Source organism: Poromitra crassiceps, assembly GCF_964638095.1.
Source record: "Poromitra crassiceps genome assembly, chromosome: 3".
Lineage (NCBI taxonomy): Eukaryota > Metazoa > Chordata > Actinopteri > Beryciformes > Melamphaidae > Poromitra > Poromitra crassiceps.
The window spans coordinates 37,597,290-37,614,718 of record NC_139625.1 but is presented as its reverse complement, the minus strand read 5'-3'; the positions used below and the strand labels follow the sequence as shown (position 1 = coordinate 37,614,718).

The 17,429-nt window shown below is 43.0% G+C and overlaps 2 protein-coding genes across 3 annotated transcripts in view; one reads left to right on the top strand and one right to left on the bottom strand.

Annotated features, from left to right (window-relative positions):
* Positions 1 to 9,483, bottom strand: part of eipr1 (EARP complex and GARP complex interacting protein 1) — a 112,188-nt gene extending 102,705 nt beyond the window's left edge. The window contains exons 1-3 of the mRNA XM_083633557.1: positions 9,319 to 9,483; positions 8,765 to 8,848; positions 797 to 929 (exon numbers count right to left, since the gene is read on the bottom strand). Coding sequence (XP_083489683.1) covers positions 797 to 929; positions 8,765 to 8,848; positions 9,319 to 9,360 — 259 coding nt within the window. The 5' untranslated portion in view covers positions 9,361 to 9,483. The remainder of the gene's footprint in view (positions 1 to 796; positions 930 to 8,764; positions 8,849 to 9,318) is intronic.
* A 179-nt stretch (positions 9,484 to 9,662) lies between these two features.
* Positions 9,663 to 17,429, top strand: part of trappc12 (trafficking protein particle complex subunit 12) — a 71,310-nt gene continuing 63,543 nt past the window's right edge. Inside the window, exon 1 of one of the 2 annotated variants that reach the window (XM_083634357.1) lies at positions 9,663 to 9,714. The gene's annotated coding sequence lies outside the window, so the exon portion shown is untranslated. The remainder of the gene's footprint in view (positions 9,715 to 17,429) is intronic. The other variant, XM_083634356.1, reaches the window with a different exon arrangement.

The following is a 17,429-nucleotide window of genomic DNA, read 5'->3' as shown; positions in this document are numbered from 1 at the left end:
GCTTGTTCCTGGGTCTTCTGGGTGAATTATAGTCTCTAACCACTAGGCCACCCTACTTGCCTGGGTCCAGAGTTGAGTTTTGGCTGCTTCTTAGAAGATGGAAATGATGGAAATGAGTTGACAATTGAGTCTGATATCAGCCTACCATCCGGCTGACATGTGTGACCAATACCCACAGAAAATCACCCGAAATACTGGCATAATGTCAACAAACTTTGAAGATGACTTATTCATATCACCAATCTCAACCGAACTGACCCAGATCAAGGGAAACATTTTATTTTTATTTATTTTTATTTTAAAATAATTATGTGTCTTTATAATGTGGAGTGAAGCCAATATCGGGGGTCAAGTTGTATGATGAGGTGAAAACATGAGGGTGATGCGCCCTTAAAGGGACTTTCTCCTCTCAGACAGTGACCTTGCAGATGCTGCTATCCCTCATGTGGGTCATCATGTCCACACATTAGTATTGATTCTATCAGGGTCTGAACATGACTGCTAACACAGCTGCTACCGTCCACTGGACCAGCAGGGAGAGACTGGCTATCGATCACCTGTTAAAGACCTGATTAAACGGTAAGTCTGACATCCTCCACACAAGTGCATGAGGTAATTAGAAGAGAGGGAAAGATGGTCTGACTGGCAGAGGAGCAAAAAGAAGACATACCGGTATATGAATTTAAAAGAAAGAAAGAAAGAAAGAAAGAAATGTGTGAGAGAAATGCATAAAGAGGCAGAGAGAGAGAGAGAGAGAGAGAGAGAGAGAGAAGGGAGCAGTGGAGGGAAAACTCACTTTTGTTATAGCAGGTGGTAAGCACAGCCTTATCCGCAGGACTGGCGCCAATGTGCCATATCTCCCCAGCTTGGTGCAGGAGGACGTTTTTATTAATGATGTTATTCTCATCATCAAAGTCAATGATGTGGATCTAGGGGGAAAGGAGAGACAGAAAGCATGAGGGAGAGAGAGACAGAGAGAGAGAGAGAGGGGAGGGAGAAAGAGAGAGAGTGTTGAGGATGAAGCCGGAGCTAAAACACTATATGCCCACCTCCCTCTCATCTCCCTCCACGCACGATCCATAGTTCAAAGCTCCCCTCACTCCCTGGGGGAAAAAAAAAAAAAAAAAAAACTTTTTTCTCCATGTGACAGTAAACGCAAACTCAATGCAGACATCGCTTTGGTTGCCTCCCCCCCTCAACTTCACACGGCCGGCGGCTTTTCGTCTTGATTTGGCCTTCAAAGCGACGATTAAGACACTCTTTCAGAAGTCAGATTGGACTCGTGGGAGTTCTGCGCGGAGGAAGCAGAGGAAAAGGTTCAACACAAAAGGAAATCTCTAAAAGCTCATTCCATCTTTGCTTAGACAAAAGGTCCCGCTAAAAGGGACGGAAGACAGGGTGAACGATCCAAGAGAGCATTTCACTTTACTTGGCTTTATTTTTTTTTAAGGACATTTCTTGTAAGCAACCCTTTGGAGGCAGATGATGGTTCAACCTTAGGGAACTGTACTCTCACATCTTGTTTGGATCTGCATGACATTTCACTTCACAATATGAAATGGCATTCTCAGGGCCAGGATCACATTTGCATATTGTGAGCCTAGCCAGTTATATTACTGGAATATCTCAAAAACATATGTCTGATATATGTGGTCCAGAAAACTGAAAACAGTTTTTTGGGTGATCCTTCACATGCTCTTTTTCATGAATTCGACAAGCTGCCCTAGAGGAGGCACTATAGCCAAAAAAATACATCCAAAAGGTTGTTTACTCTGCATGCCATTTCCTTGTGGAATTCTTCAATGCCAGCAGATGTCTCTCCTGTACACTGCACACATACAGGAAGCTCAGCTGTGCTGCTCTTTGTCTTGTTTCATGATGTCTTCACTGTGTTTTGCTTCCTTTAAATATAACAGTGAAACAAGCCCAAGGCAAATTCCTTCCTATTTATTTATTCCATTCTATTTGAATGTTGGATAACAGACTTGTACCTCGACGCCAATTCAACCCTCGCATTCTGAAAGACTTGACACGCACACCTTGGGTCCTGAAAGATGTTGAGTGTGTTTAAAAGCACAACGATATTGTTATTATTTGCTCTCAACTGTGGAAACTCTTAACATAAGTTACGTGGGATATGCCAAAAAGTACTGAAGTTGTAGCTTGATCGCTGCGGTTTTGTTGATGTTTTGCCATCTGTGAAAGCTCAGTTTCCATGGTGCCTGTTTACTGTTTATTCATAGTTACAGGAGTCTTCATGATCAAGGCTCCAAAAGATCATAATCAAACTTGTCCAAAGCTTCAGTATAGTACTAGTCCATACCCGGGTATGCGCCACAACTCTGTTTATTAGCAAAAATGGTAATAAACAGCTTTGTGAAGTGTGCCTTGGACTTTTAGTGTGTGTGTGTGTGTGTGTGTGTGTGTGTGTGTGTGTGTGTGTGTGTGTGTGTGTGTGTGTGTGTGTGTGTGTGTGTGTGTCTGCGTGCGTGCGTGCGTGTGCATTGGACTTTTAATGCTCATACTGTAGACAGCTTAAATTTGGGAAAATGGAAAAACTGGCATTGTCCCTTCCTGTCTCTTCAAATGCTCAATGCCCATGTGCAGATTCAGATGGATCAGCCAGCCAGTCGTGGAGATGAATGGATTGAGAGAGGACGGACTGAGAGAGAGAGAGAGTTTCCTTCATTCTATAGTAAGATATGAGTGGTTATCAGGAAGACTTGGTGCATGCTCAAAGTCAGCTCCTTGACCTGCTGTAAAGCTGAGACCTTGGCTGCACGGGCAAACGTGATCAACGGCGCTCTCGACTTTACAGCACGACGGCTCAACAAACAAGCTCAACTTTGATCCATAAGAAGTTAATAGAAACTCCTCCTGGTTCAACTCTTTTCATTAGATGGAAATGTATTCTATGAAGGCCCTCTCCGGAATGCGGTTCAGGGCCCGCAGCGCGCTAAAACACTGAGGGTCTCAAGGTTTGATCAGACAATTAATGGCGGTTTCTCCCATAAGAGAGACACTTACAGCACCTTGGGGGACCGTTAATGGGGTTGCACTGGACAATAACTCCTGCCAGGCACTTCCACTCCCCTACCCTGCTCTACTTTTACAGGCCCAACAAGAGGATGAGAGTGGGGGGAGGGAGGAGGAGGAGGAGGAGGGGAGCATCCTTCAGCCACCTCAAAGTCAGCTAGGCAGCCATTAACCTTGGGTTGGACCGCATCGAGCAAAAAATGATTACGCAAAGTTATAATTTTATGGTGGTGGGGGAGCCGCACAAATAAATTCGGGCCGGCGGGACAGGGTAATTGGAGGGAAGAGGAGGGCCCGGTAATAGGGTCCCCCTGAATGAACCCAGGTGTGAGGGGGGAGAGAGAAGTTCCAGCCCTCCTCCCCCAGGTGATTTATCCCGCCCCCCCTTTCTCTCAGGCCTGGGGAGTGACTCATAGCCTTCAGCCACTTGGGCACTCGGCCCAGGGCTTTTAATTATGTGCCAATGGAGGGAGGAAGTGAAGCGCGTGGAGGAGGGGAGGGAGACAGGGAAGATGGAGGGAGGAAGTGAAGCGCGTGGAGGAGGGGAGGGAGACAGGGAAGAGGGGCTAAGGGAGGGATAAAACCGAGCTGGCTCGTGGCCCCCACTTCTGGGCCTGGGAAGCTAAAGCTCTTTAGCTGCGCAGATGACAGTAAGCAGGGCGGAGGAGTAGCGTGCGGGTGAGAGGTGCCAAGCTCGGGCGCTTTATCTCGTTAGCAGCCTTAAATGCCATGCGGCCGCGCCCGCCGATCTGTCATTCCAGCTATTGGTCTCTGAGGGATTTGAGAGGTGCTGGGCGAGTTAAGGGAGACATTTCCACCCTGCATTATGCTTAATGGGAGGTGGAGAGGCCAGGAGGCTTATGGATACAGCAGAAGCTATCAGGGTTGAAATGCCAATCGGAAAAAGGTTTTTCATACTGCGAGCACAAACTGAGATGAACTGAGCTAACCAGTGGCAGCCGGCAAACGGAAGTGGGATATTTGCCGGAACAGCAGTGGCGTTTCATGAATAAAACGGACTCGATTCAAATGTAGGACCACTTCAAAGAATACTTTTTACTTTTGTTTTATTGAACCTTTGTTTAACCTGGAAGTCCCATTGAGATGCAATATCTCTTTGACGAGGGAGACTTGGCCAAGACAACAGCAGCAATCAAATATGCGGTGCATCACACAAGAACACATAAATCATAGAGTAGCCTACATAATAATAACAAAAGTGCATGTATACAATATATACAATGCATCACACAAAAACACAAAAAATGTAGGCAACATGATAATAAAAGTGCATGACTGAGAGTGATACAATAGTTTTTACCCAGGCACTTATGTATGTACTTAACCTAACTAACTTAACCTAACTAACTATCCGGTGTGCACAACATTGTCAGCCTAAACTCCGGGTGACACCCCAAAAACCTACAATCCGCTACAGAAAAATGTATATTGTTTGTTTATTAACTGGCCCCTCGCCTTCTATCATTTCACGAAAGTGGCAAAGCAAGTTGAGTATCCCACCCTGACCTATAGATCCCTTATACGCCTACGTCACAATGACAACAAGCAGCGTCAGATGCGCAAGACGGAGGCAGAAAGACAGACTCCGCGCAGCCCTGTCAAGTAGTTTTCCAGTGGCCCGAAAACTATTCGAGCAAGACATGTCTTCGTGTTGTGCAGTGCGATGCCAGAATCGGAAAGCTATTGTAGCAGAGTATTCGGGTCCGCCTATTCACACTTGGTTAATAAAATAATAAACGATAGAGCCAGGCTGTAACGTTATAACAAGCTTCTCCCCACATATCCTGTTCTATGCAACTCGAGGGAACATACACAGCCTCGCACACACGCAATAGAACACAACACAACACTGAACAGTCTGTTACACTATCAACAAAGCAAGGACTAAAGTTTTACCGAATCCCGTCAACTCATACTGCTTTTAATGCTAACCGTAGGTGTCTTTGGTTGCAAGCCGAAAGAGGAAATCGTTAAAAATGCCCGACTTTGCAGTGCTCGCTCATTTCATATCAGGTAAGCTGTAGTAGGCTGTTAGTAACAGCCACATCGCTCGGTTAGTTAACAACCAAGTAACGTTAAATAATGTCATTATTGAGTTGAACTGATTGGAACGAGGACATCATTAAAAATTCCCGACTTTGTAGTGCTCTTCATAATCAGGTAAGCTGCCTGAAACTGTAGGCTGCTCAGCCACATCGCTCGGTTAGTTAACGACCAAGTAACGTTACATAATGTCATTATTGAGTTGTGTGCATTATCAACATAACAATATATCTTTGCAAGTTACAGAATAATTATCTACGCTATCCCCAGTTATAAAGGAATGCACGATATGTATTGCTGGCCACTAGGCTTGGCCAATTGACAGCGCCAGTGCGTATGGGTCTGTAAGACATATCCCATTAACCAACGTTAATTTCGATGCATAACATTGCTTAGCACTAGGCGATAAGCTGTGGTAGTAAGCCGAGAACTGCATTTTAAAACTAAAATCTAACTGTGTGTCGCGGATGGGCACAGAGCAGTCCTGACAGCGGGGCTTTTACACAGTTCTCAGTGTCTGTCAATGCTGGGCTGACGGCTTTTTGCCTACACGATGCGCGCGCAGCTCCAATGTTGACAGCTGTATAAGGGGTCTATAGGGAGAAATTTAGTTTGTCATTGTAAACCCACTGCACAGTAATGATGACATGTTCTTCGTTGATCTAGCCTTTTAATTTAGCTCTTAAGCTTTCTCAAAGTACACCAAATTCATGCATTTTACTTTAAAATGTTAAAAAAAAATCTTGCAGGGGGGCATGTCCTCGCACCCCCCTAGGGGGTCTGCGGTCCCCCACCACAAATACTCAAAATCCTGTGGGAAACACTGAAGAATGTAGCTTGAACAAGTTTCTTTGCATTTGCAATACATTACAAACTAAAGGAAAAATCATGATTTAGATTCCACAGCTTTGATCACTTATTTCCATTAATATATCAAGAGAAAAATTGAGGAAGGTTGTTGTTGTTGTTTTACATTTTTGAAAAATGTGCTTGTGTTTGTTTAGGAAGTAAAGTGTGTGCATATCATAAATGCGACTCAATACAGCTGCCCCAAGATCTAGTACAGCAGTGAATTTAAAGAGTAACTTAAGTACGCCCCATCTACGATGAGTGTACGTTATACCACTATGAAGAATTAGTCTATTTGTGTCTCCAGATCTGAGCTGATGCCAGAGAGGAGGGAAGTGTTAGGAGGAGTGTATTAAGCTATTGACAGTGCGTAATAAGAAGTCACACAGATCGACTGCAATGCATTGTCACCATTCCCAACAAGCTCTGTATTAGACGTGCTACACAAGACTTGGATGGCACTCCGTCTGCATTCAGTGCCAGACCGTTTTCACACCAAAGTCTGCCAGAAAATAGGCTAGTTTTTTCGAGGCAGACACACCTCCCCTCCTTCTCTCTTCCTCTCAGAGAGCTAATTATTTCTCTCCCCATTTAGAGCCAACTGTTTCTGTCATCTGTCTCTGTAATGACCTCTGCAAGATGTGCACACACACGCCTGCATGCACAGCCTTACTCTTTCTCTCTCTGCACACAGTACACATACTGCACACACACACAAACACACACACTTGTGCACAAAAACATGGATGTACACGTAACATGGATGCACAGCGTGCGCGCGCATGTACGCACGCACGCACAGACACACACACACACACACACACACACACACACACACACACACACACACACACACACACACACACAGAGGTCTAAAAATTTGGATGGACTGGGAGAAGTCCAATTACTGGTGTATGAGGGCAAAGCTGAGGGTGTCCCCACTGAGCTACACCTGTGGTCCCGAAGCCTTGTGTCCAACCACACACATACATGCACACGCACACAACTACCAAAATCCTCAGAGCCCTCAGGCTAGCTTAAAGCTAACCTTCAATCAAATAACCAAAAATAGATGACTCATATGTATTTCTAATTTTATCACCCGAAGCAAAATAACAAAACACATCCAAATAGAAATACACTTAATTAATGGTAGCCTTGGCCGGCGTCGCTTTAGGGGAGTTAACGAATATGGAGAATGCAAATCAATTTAATGGGCTACGGATAGCCAACAATACAAGGTTAAGTAAATTATCCATCTGTTATTATTGAGCAAGGTACAAAAAGAGGTGGAGCATGAAAACACTCCCAAACTGGGAGAAATATACTAAGAAAAATAAATTACGGGGGGGCAGCTAAGCGTGACTAAGCTCTAATAAAAACTTTATTTTTGCATCTGAATCAGTTGCCCTCCCTTCTCTATTTTTGCTATTATTGAGCAGAAAGCAATTACCCTGTTATGATTAGATTTTTTTCATGTTTCTTTTGTTTAATGCCATCTATCTATATAAAATTGAGTATGTTTGTTTCAAGTTCTGTGATCGGCCACCGCAGCTATGCCGTTTTACGTGCAGTTGGGCTGAAACCTTCAGGTTGTGTAAAGGGCACCCGTGGTGGTGACCTGACGGAGCCGGATTTTTTAAATGATTAGGCTAATTAGCTAATGATGTGATGTCATCAGTGATGATGTCATGAGTCAAAAGTGATGTTATAAGGGCGCGCACGCACGCGCACACACACACACACACACACACACACACACACACACACACACACACACACACACATGCGCACACACACACACGAGGCATTGTGACAAGACTGATCAGTGATGTCATAGGGACACACACACACACACACACACACACACACAGATGTCATCAGTGATATCATAATAGGGCACACACACACACACACACACACACACACACAAGGAGGCATTACATAACTGATGCAATAGTGAACAACACACACACACACACACACACACACACACACCTGCGTGCGCCAATAGGGCAGGTGAGGCCACACAGCAGCCGAGCTGCTGCTACGAGCGCACGTAGAGTGCGAGATGCCTAGTATCATAAAAAATAAAAGATTTGTTTTTTTACGCATTTCAAGGCAGTCCTTTAATGGAAGGTCATACACAATATACATAGGTCATAGGTGTTGGAAGGTCTCTGTGCTTGTATAATATCTGCTATGTGGGAGTACAAATATGCTGGCCTTTAAGTCTTAAAATCTTTCAAACATGGCGAGGTAAAAAAAAAAAAGTAGCCTCACTTTGTGTTCATTCAAGCATTTTTTTTTGTCTATTGCTCTTTTTACATCAACTTTGAGTCTTAATCTAGGGCAGGATGTCCTTGAAGAAGCGCTGTAATAAAATAAGATGTTCTTCTCCTTCCCAAAAAGAGTTTTCGGTGCGGATTGCCCTACTTTTTGCTCGAGACCCTGCTGCTCCCGCCAAAGCGCCTGTGCAGAATCATGGTCTTTTTATTTTCCAAAAATAAAACAACTGCTGCCTGCATTCAGGCAGGATTAATAAGCCTTATTGTATACTCACACAACCCCACATTCACAAATATGATTAATCCTGAAAAACAAACAGATCGCAGCAGACCGAAGAGGAATCCCTTGACCAAAATGAAAACTGTTTGTGGTCTGTTTGGCAGGGCTGAGGTCTCAAGTAGGCTATGTACAGTGCAGCTTTCATAACATCCAAAAATACAAACTACATTTGTATTTTAATCCTCTGTTAATGGTGTATTTAGCAACAGTTTTAGGTGTATGTCATGACTTCTGTTTGATGTCTCACCTGGTTGTCAAACTTCAGTGACTGTGTGCCCACAAGGAAGCGAATGGCATCGGTTTCAGCTGTCTGGGAAGTAAGCGCTCGTGCCTACAAAGAGGTTACCAAATGAACAAACCTGTACATTCTGTCACACTAACACATTAACAACGACTAGTTTCATAGGATCAAATAGAATAGAATTTTAGGCAACACAGGCAAGGGTGGCCAGAAATATGTTGATAAAGCTGCATGATACTGCACAATCTATGCAAGGCATTTAGAATAGAATAGACTGCACGACACTGACACTACACTATAGAATATAATATAATATAATATAATAGAGTAGAATAGAATAGAATAGAATAGAATATAACATTTGAGTAAAATACATGCACAGAACGACAGAACGTTATGGAATCTATCAATGGAACGACCTCAGACTAGAATATAATCGAATAGAATAGGAGAGAACATAGAAGCTAGCTAGCTAGTTAGCTAACTTCCCACTCAGGTAATAATGAGGTATAGTAACATATATAATGAGTGGACAGTGTAGGAGCAAATTATATACGTGCCTGAAATTCGAGGCCATAGATGACAGGAGCATCGTCCTCCATCTCTCCAGTCTGTTGCCCAATGCACGGTTCCTTTCCTTCTCCTCACAAAAAGCGTTATCCTATCTTGACAAATAATTACTAAGACAATAATGTACACAGACTATGGTCCATCACACGTCTCAATGTTGATGCACTTCCGCGATAATAAATGTCAAATAAACGAAGCTAGTAGTTAAAATACGTAACGATCACCCTTAGTGCTAGGTTTACGTGCTCAAATCGTGTAAAATCATTCAAGAATAGAAATCGTCCGCAACGCCATGAAATATGTCCACTTTCGAACACCGTACATTTACCTTCCTGGTAGAACTGCGCACGCGCACTGTAGTTCTAGCTGTCAAGTCTCAAGTGAGGGTAAGAAAACATCACGTTTTATTTATACGTTGTAATTGCAATGTGCTATGGATAGCACTGTGGTATATTCCGCGTTTGTTTATCTGCGGATAGTTATCAAGGATCCATGATGTATTTATTATGTTCAGGAAGCTGCTTAGCCATGATGAGGAACCGTAGCTAAGCAGCTGACCTGGCGTTAGCAAAGATAGCGTTACCACATCGATAACAAGCGTCCAAAACTAAGAGATGACAAGACTGGCAGCACCTAACCACCCTCTACTCTAGATAGCTAATACTGCTGAAATATAACGTTAGGTGACCAGATGTGTCATTTGTTTAGTGACAGGAAGCCAGCCAGAGTTGTAGTGCACACGCAGAATACTAATTGTACACTAGAGGTCTGCCTATCGTACCACTTATTTTTCAGTATCCATTCAGTTTGCACTATGCCCACTTCTAAATCCCCTCTATAGTGTAACTATTCTATTGCTTACTACCTTGCAGGGCAAGGAGACTGAAGAAATATCTAGCTGTCTATTATTTGATTAACTACCTTTAGCTAAATAATTTGCAGAGGTGCAGCCTATATGATCTGAGTTAAACTGAATATAGTCATCATTTAACAGCCGAGAATTCGCAATAGCTGTGACCAGATATGCAAATGTCTGTGGACCAACAGACCAACCAAGAGAGTGACTTATAGAGCTGCACTGGTCCCACTCGGCTAAATAGTCTCTTATAGACAGCCATCAGTCTTGTAACTTCATCCTACTACTCTAACTGGGGGCGGCTGTAGCTCTGGAGTAGAGCCGGTTGTCCACTAATCGCTTTGGATAAAAGAGGTCGGTGGTTCGATTCCCGCCTCCCCAGTCTGTATGTCGAAGTGTCCTTGGGCAAGATACTGAACCCCAAATTGCTCCTGATGGTGTGCCAGCACTCTGCGTGGTAGCCTGCCGCCATCGGTGTATGAATGGGTGAATGTACCTACTGATTGTAAAGCGCTTTGGATAAAAGCGCTATATAAATGCAGGCCATTTACCATTTAATTGGCAGCGTGTCTGTTTGTCCCGAGTTGCAAGGCGTGCCGTTGCTCCGATTGCCTCCAAAATTTGCCAAAACACTGTCCAGGGGTCTGGCATGAATGCGACCCCGCGCCCACCATAGTTTGCGTATTTTATACCTTCACACTCATAGAGCCATTGTGACATCACCGATGATGTCATGATACGCCCCATACGCCCACACCTGCCAGAGGCTCCCCCCTCACTGATTGGCAGGTGATGTGTGGGAAGAGGCTCCACCCACACAGTGTGAAGGGCTGTGTGAAGTGTGTTGGGCTGTGAACGAACAAAGCTGTCAATCGAGCAGTTGTGATGTCATCAGTTAGCCTTGTAAACTAGCCGGTCACGTGAAATTACATTTCATTCCGTTCTACCAAACTGTCTGGCCTCAACTCTGGGAGGGCTTTCTGCAGAAACTGCAAAGCGGACGATCCAATCAGCGACCCGCCTCGTAGTTGACATCATAACTGGCCAATCAGGAACGTTACTAGCAAAACGATAATGGCTGCCTCCTTGCCTGTCTGCCCCGAGGAGTAATGTCAGCGTTCGTCTAGTTTAAACAGCCATGAAGTGCAGTTATTGCAGAAATAGACTCAATAACAATTAAACAAGTACAGGACAGTGTTTCCCCTAGAAAAAATTTCAGGCCTGGAGGGATTTCAAAACGTACCTCGACCGCAACGGTGGGGGCCCTCGCTGGCGATGCTAAACTTTTAGCTAACCTGTTCGCATCTATGTTCACAATGGCATCCCAACTAGTATCATCATACTATTATGGGATGCGATGCGAACAGTTGTATTTTAGGATGTGCGTTTCGCATGCAACGACACGTTGACATGTTTTGGAACAGCGCTGCACGCTGGCACAATGCTCCTAAAAGCAAAATGCTTAATTGTTTTGAATGATTTGGCATCTTCTATTACTGTCAACACTGTCAACACCAGTATTGCTGTATTCTAAAAATATGCCATAAAGGTTTATTGAAATTTTGGGGAGCAGAATTTTTTTTTTTTTTTTTTTTTTTTTGCAATTTTGCAATTCTTCTTCTGGCCTGGCGGGGGCGCCCTTGGCCTGGCGGGTCCACCAGGCCTGTAAAATGGTAGGGGAAACACTGCAGGAGTATGCAACAGTGGAGTTTCTGGGCGGAAAATATGTTTTTGCCATTCTCCCGAGTGGATTTGGGTTTGACTGGCTCCAATGCTGATTGGCTGAAGGAGTTGTCTGTCAAGGCAAGTACACCCGCCCAACTTCCGCCCACTGCAAAGACTGTTGTGAAGGCTTCAGGCCAGACGGGAATGAAGAACGAAATGAAATGTGAGTTTGTGTGACCGGATGGTTTACCAGGCTAGTCATCAGTAATGTCACCTGTGATGTTACTTGTAGAGATGCTCCGATCAGCTTTTTTGAGGCCGATCACCGATCACCGATCACTGGAAGCAGTATCTGCCGATCCCGATATGGCCGATCACCAATCACCGTGTCAAATCCATCAATTCAAGCCTTCTATTTATTGTGTCGCATTATTCATATATTTAATTATTCTTAACAACATCAACATTGTATATTAGGTATTAAAATTAGGAGATGAGAAAGTATCATGAATTGACAACCGTTTTATTATTATTATTACAGAGTAGACTGTATACTGTAGCTTTCCTGTGGAAAAATAAATAGTCTTATAAAACAAAAAATATAATACTATGTACACAACATGTGCACCAACACAGCTTGGAACATGTCTGTGAAAGCTGCAGCGATAGCCTCCGCGGTGTGTGACCCAGAAAACTCTTGTGAGTGAAGTACAACTTTGTTCAGGTCGAACTTTTCATCAATAAACTGCGCAGTTAGGCTCAGCATGGACATAGGACAGACACTCAACTCCAAATGTCAGTCGTGAAGCTGATTGACGTGGTGTTGTCTTTCATAAGGCTCTCGATGTGCTTGTACACAATTTGGTATAATTCCGGCAGGCAAACGTCAGTTAAATATTTACGTCCTGGCAGCGTGTAACGTGGATCCAAGCAGGATATGAGGCGTTTGAACCCGAGGTCTTCCACAACAGACAGCGGCTGCTGATCAAGACATATGAATTCCATTAGCTTTGCATTTATTTCTTTTCGTTTCTTGCTGTCGTTGCTGTAGGGTTGCTGTCGTTTCAATGTCTCTGTTACAGTTAGCTGAGTGAGTGGCGTACGGGTTGCTGCGCGCTCCCCAACTTTGTAAACTCCTCAAATTCCTTGACGTGGGAAACCTTCAAATGTCTTATGAGGTTCGTAGTGTTGAAACTCTTCTGCTGCGTTCCTCCACGCGGTATCTACTTTGAGCACACAATGCAAACGGCAAATTTGTTGTCCTTCTCCAACAAGTTGTAAAATTGCCAGACAGGCGACGCCATGTTAGCTGCTGTGCTGTTTGTTCTCGCCCAAGCTGCTTTCGCTATAGAGAGAGTGCAACTTCCAAACACTTTTTCGCCACTACCACCACGCCCCCTAAGGAAACTTGGGAGCCAATGAAGCTTCATGACACGGAGAGACAGCCAATCACAAGCTGCCCTTTAGGAGACCGGAAGAATACTACTTGGCAGCCTGGGAGTGCACTATCTCTATATTGAAACGTCTCTGGTAGTAGTTCTTGCAGATTTTGTGTCATTCTGATCGGCCTTGTTTGATCGGCACTTTTGATAACTCCGATCAAAGCCGAAAAAGGCCAAATCGGCCGATTCCGATCAAGTGCCGATCGATCGGAGCAACTCTAGTTACTTGAGGAATTGTCATCAGTGATGTCACCACCAGTGATGTCACTCGAGCAATTGTAATGTCACCAGTGCTGTCACTCGAGCAGTTGTGATGTCATCAGGGATGTCATTCGAGCAATAGTGTGCCAAAGTCACACCCTCTTCCGGGTTCGGCATATATGCAGGAGAGACCATAATGATAAAATGTCACTCTTGATCTCAGTGATCTAATCTGAAGTCAAGCAGTAGAATGTATATTACTGCCCAATTTTTGGGTGAACTATTATGCAAGAGTAGTTTTACTGTTTATAAGGTGTCACTGTTTATTCGTTGCTGGACTAGCCGCTTAAAAAAAAATGTGCGTCTAACGCTGGGGACATACCGGACGCGAAACTTGCGCGCATGCGCCGCGCAGCGCACCTCCGCGCAGAAGTCGCTTAAAGTGTCCACACAGAGAGCGCAGCTCACTTTGCGCGCTCTGCTCGTCCGCTATATATTTTGCCCCAGATCTCCTGTCTTCGTTATCATGGCCAAGTAAATGACGACATAAATATCTAAAGTAATATAGCAGTAGAAAGGAAATCCAGCGCACACCAGGTTGTCAGAATAGACTTCTTTTATTTAAGTTGCATAAATATGGCGAACAACGCGTTTCGCTGTTGCTTCATCAGGTTCGCTTTACAAATGAATGGCACAGGGGTGGGTTTAAAAAGGCTGTACCATCAATTATCAATTATCAACAGGTGAGTAACATTACAGATCATGTGACAGCATGATTTGCAGACCATGTGACAGCAAGAGAATGCAGTTCATACATGTTTCAAAAGACAAGTACATCAAGTTAAATATAGCAATATCAAGTGTCACAATTACATAGATTAGAAAATAGAATTTTTTTAAAAAAATATGTGGAAGAATTTCAAAAGGACATGGTCAGACACATTTATTTACCTAGGACAGGCTCCAGAATGGTCACCATGAAACCACAGAACAGCTTATGCATCTAGTGCAATACCTCAACTCTTTTTATATATATGGGGGGGGGGGGGGGGGGGGTCCGTGCCAGGGAGATATAGTGCCTCATCTCACTCTCCCTATACAAGGCATCACCTGCAGGTAGAAAACATAAAGTTAATACATCATAAAAATGAACTCAGATCAAGTATTTCATTCAAACCATTGGGCTCAACTGTGTTTAAGGTGTGTATCCAATATGCTTCCCTCCTAAGTAATTGGTTGATGATATTTCCCTTTCTTGGATTGGGTAAGACTCTCTCAATGCCTATAAATTTCATAGAGGCTGCAGAGCCATGATTTCTATCTTTGTAGTGGCGAGCAATTGCATAATCCATGTTGCTATTTCTTATAGCTGCCTTGTGTTCTGCAATTCTTAATTTAAGATTGCGTTTAGTTTGACCGACATATATGAGACCACAAGGACATTTAAGCATGTAGACTACATGTGTCGTCATGCAGTTGATGAATTCTTTTATGTTGTATTTTTCTCCTGTGTGTGGGTGGTTAAAATGTTTTGTATTAAAGGTGTTAGAGCAATGTATGCATCGACTACACTTGTGATTTCCATGGACTTCCTGGGAGAGCCAGTTGGTTTTTACTACAGGTTCTCTATACATGGATTTAACTATAGAGTCACTGATATTTCTACCCCTTTTGTAACAAAAACGGGGCAAAGAGGCAGCAAGATGCTTGAGGCTAGGGTCACAATCCAAGATTCTCCAATGTTTTCTTAAGATGTTCTTGACTTCTCCTGAGACATTATTATACTCTGACACAAAGGTGACTTTATTGTCTATGTTTTTCTGAGGAGGGTACAGTAGTTGTTTTCTTTCTAGGGTTCTGGTTTTGTTAACAGCTACATCTAGAGATCTGTTGCTATACCCTCTGTCTTTGAAGCGTCTCCACATCTCTTGAGCTTTTAATTCAAAGTCAGATTCTCTGTTGCATATACGCTTCAGTCTAATAAATTGGCCATAAGGGATGTTGTCAATCATCTTTTTCGGATGGTCACTTTGTGCATGAAGAATGGTATTCCTGTCTGTCTTTTTGCGAAAAATGGAAGTATCCAATTCTCTCTCTACCTTTATAGAAATCAACAGGTCTAAGAAATTAATTCTTTCTTTGTCATACTCCATGGTGAACTTCAAGGAGGGGTGAGTATTATTGATATACCCACAAAATTTATGGAGATCTTCTTCAGAACCTGTGTAACACATAAAGATATCATCAATAAATCTCTTAAAAAACAAAATTTCATGGCTGAAAGGGTTGTTATTAAAAACATATTTTTCTTCCCAAAATCCCATGAAGAGATTGGCATAGTTTGGTGCAAATGGCGACCCCATGCTAGTTCCTTGGCATTGCAAATAATGCTTCTTACCAAACATAAAGTAGTTACAATTCAAAATGAATTTAGTTAAAATCAACAGAAATTCAACTGGTTTTTCTTCTTTCTGTGGTTCTAGGAAGTGATGCATAGCTTCAATACCATCATTATGTGGAATATTTGTATATAAGCTTTCTACATCAAATGTCACCAAGAATGATCCATCAGGTATTTTTACATTTGACAAAAGTCTTATGACTTCTCTTGTATCAGATATATAAGACGGCAATGTTTTCACCACATCTTTAATAAAGAAATCTACAAATTGACTAAGTGGTTCAGACAATGAGCCATTACTAGATACAATAGGCCTTCCTGGAGGATTCACAAGCCTTTTATGGATCTTTGGAAGTAAATACAGGACAGGCGTGGTAGGGTGTTCCACCTTTAAAAATTCAAATTGTTTTTTTGTTATCCAATTCAAATGTAATGCTCTATCTAGTATACCATCTCTTTCATTCATAAAACGTTCAGTGGGATCGCATGGTACCAAATCATAAAATTCGCCATTGTTTAATTGTCTTTCAGCCTCAGTGACATAATCAGTAGTATTCTGCAGCACAACAGCGCCTCCTTTGTCCGCTCTTTTGATTATAATTTTAGGGTTAGACTGCAATTCTGTAATGGCTCTTCTTTCCAAGACACTGATGTTATGTTTACTGGGCATAGGTTTTGCTTTAATGGCATTTCCAATGTCTCTTTCAACCAGTTTACAGAAAGTGTTCAAAGTAGGGTTAGGGGCGCCTGGTGGCATAAAGGTTGATTTCTTCTTAAATTTACTAAGGCTATCCCCCTCTGCAGCAAATTGAGTGGAATTCCGAAAGAAATGCTTCAAATGAAGTTGTCTGAAAAATTTGTAGCAGTCTACCTTTAGCTTGAAGGCATTCACTTTATTTGTGGGTACAAAAGACAGTCCCCGATTTAGAACATTCTGTTGTTGGGGTGTGAGTGTATGGTCAGATATATTAATTACCGCTTGTTCAGGCTGCGTGTTGTCATCCTGTGGGGGATGTAGGTGTAGTTTCCTCTTCCTCTTCCCCCTCCTCGTCCTCTTCCTCTTTGGAAGGGTAGCGGTGGATGTCCTGTTGCTCCTAAAAAACGCTCATCAGTTGAAGATTCACTGGTTCTGCCTTGGTCGCTCATCTCTTGGTCACTCGTCCCGTTGATCAGATGGTATCTGCGGCCTCGTCGCTCTCTCCTGGGTTGGTTGGAGCGGTGCATCTTCTTGTCCCTCTGGTCATTCATCCAGGTGTATACCTTTCCATTCTTATAGTCTTCTGCATCTCGTTCATATTTTTTGATCTTATATGCTTTCAGTGCACTTTCAAAACTCGACAATTCTTCTTTTAATGTTATCTCTAGTTTTGATAAATTGTCTGCATCAGTGCAACTTTTGAATTCATCTTTGATTTTCTGTATTTCAATGTCTGTCTCTGTTGCTTCTTGTTTTGTCTGTTCAATTATCAACAACATCAAATCTAACGAGCACTTATTCAAAACTTGCTCCCATCTCTGTAGGAATTCAGACTTTGT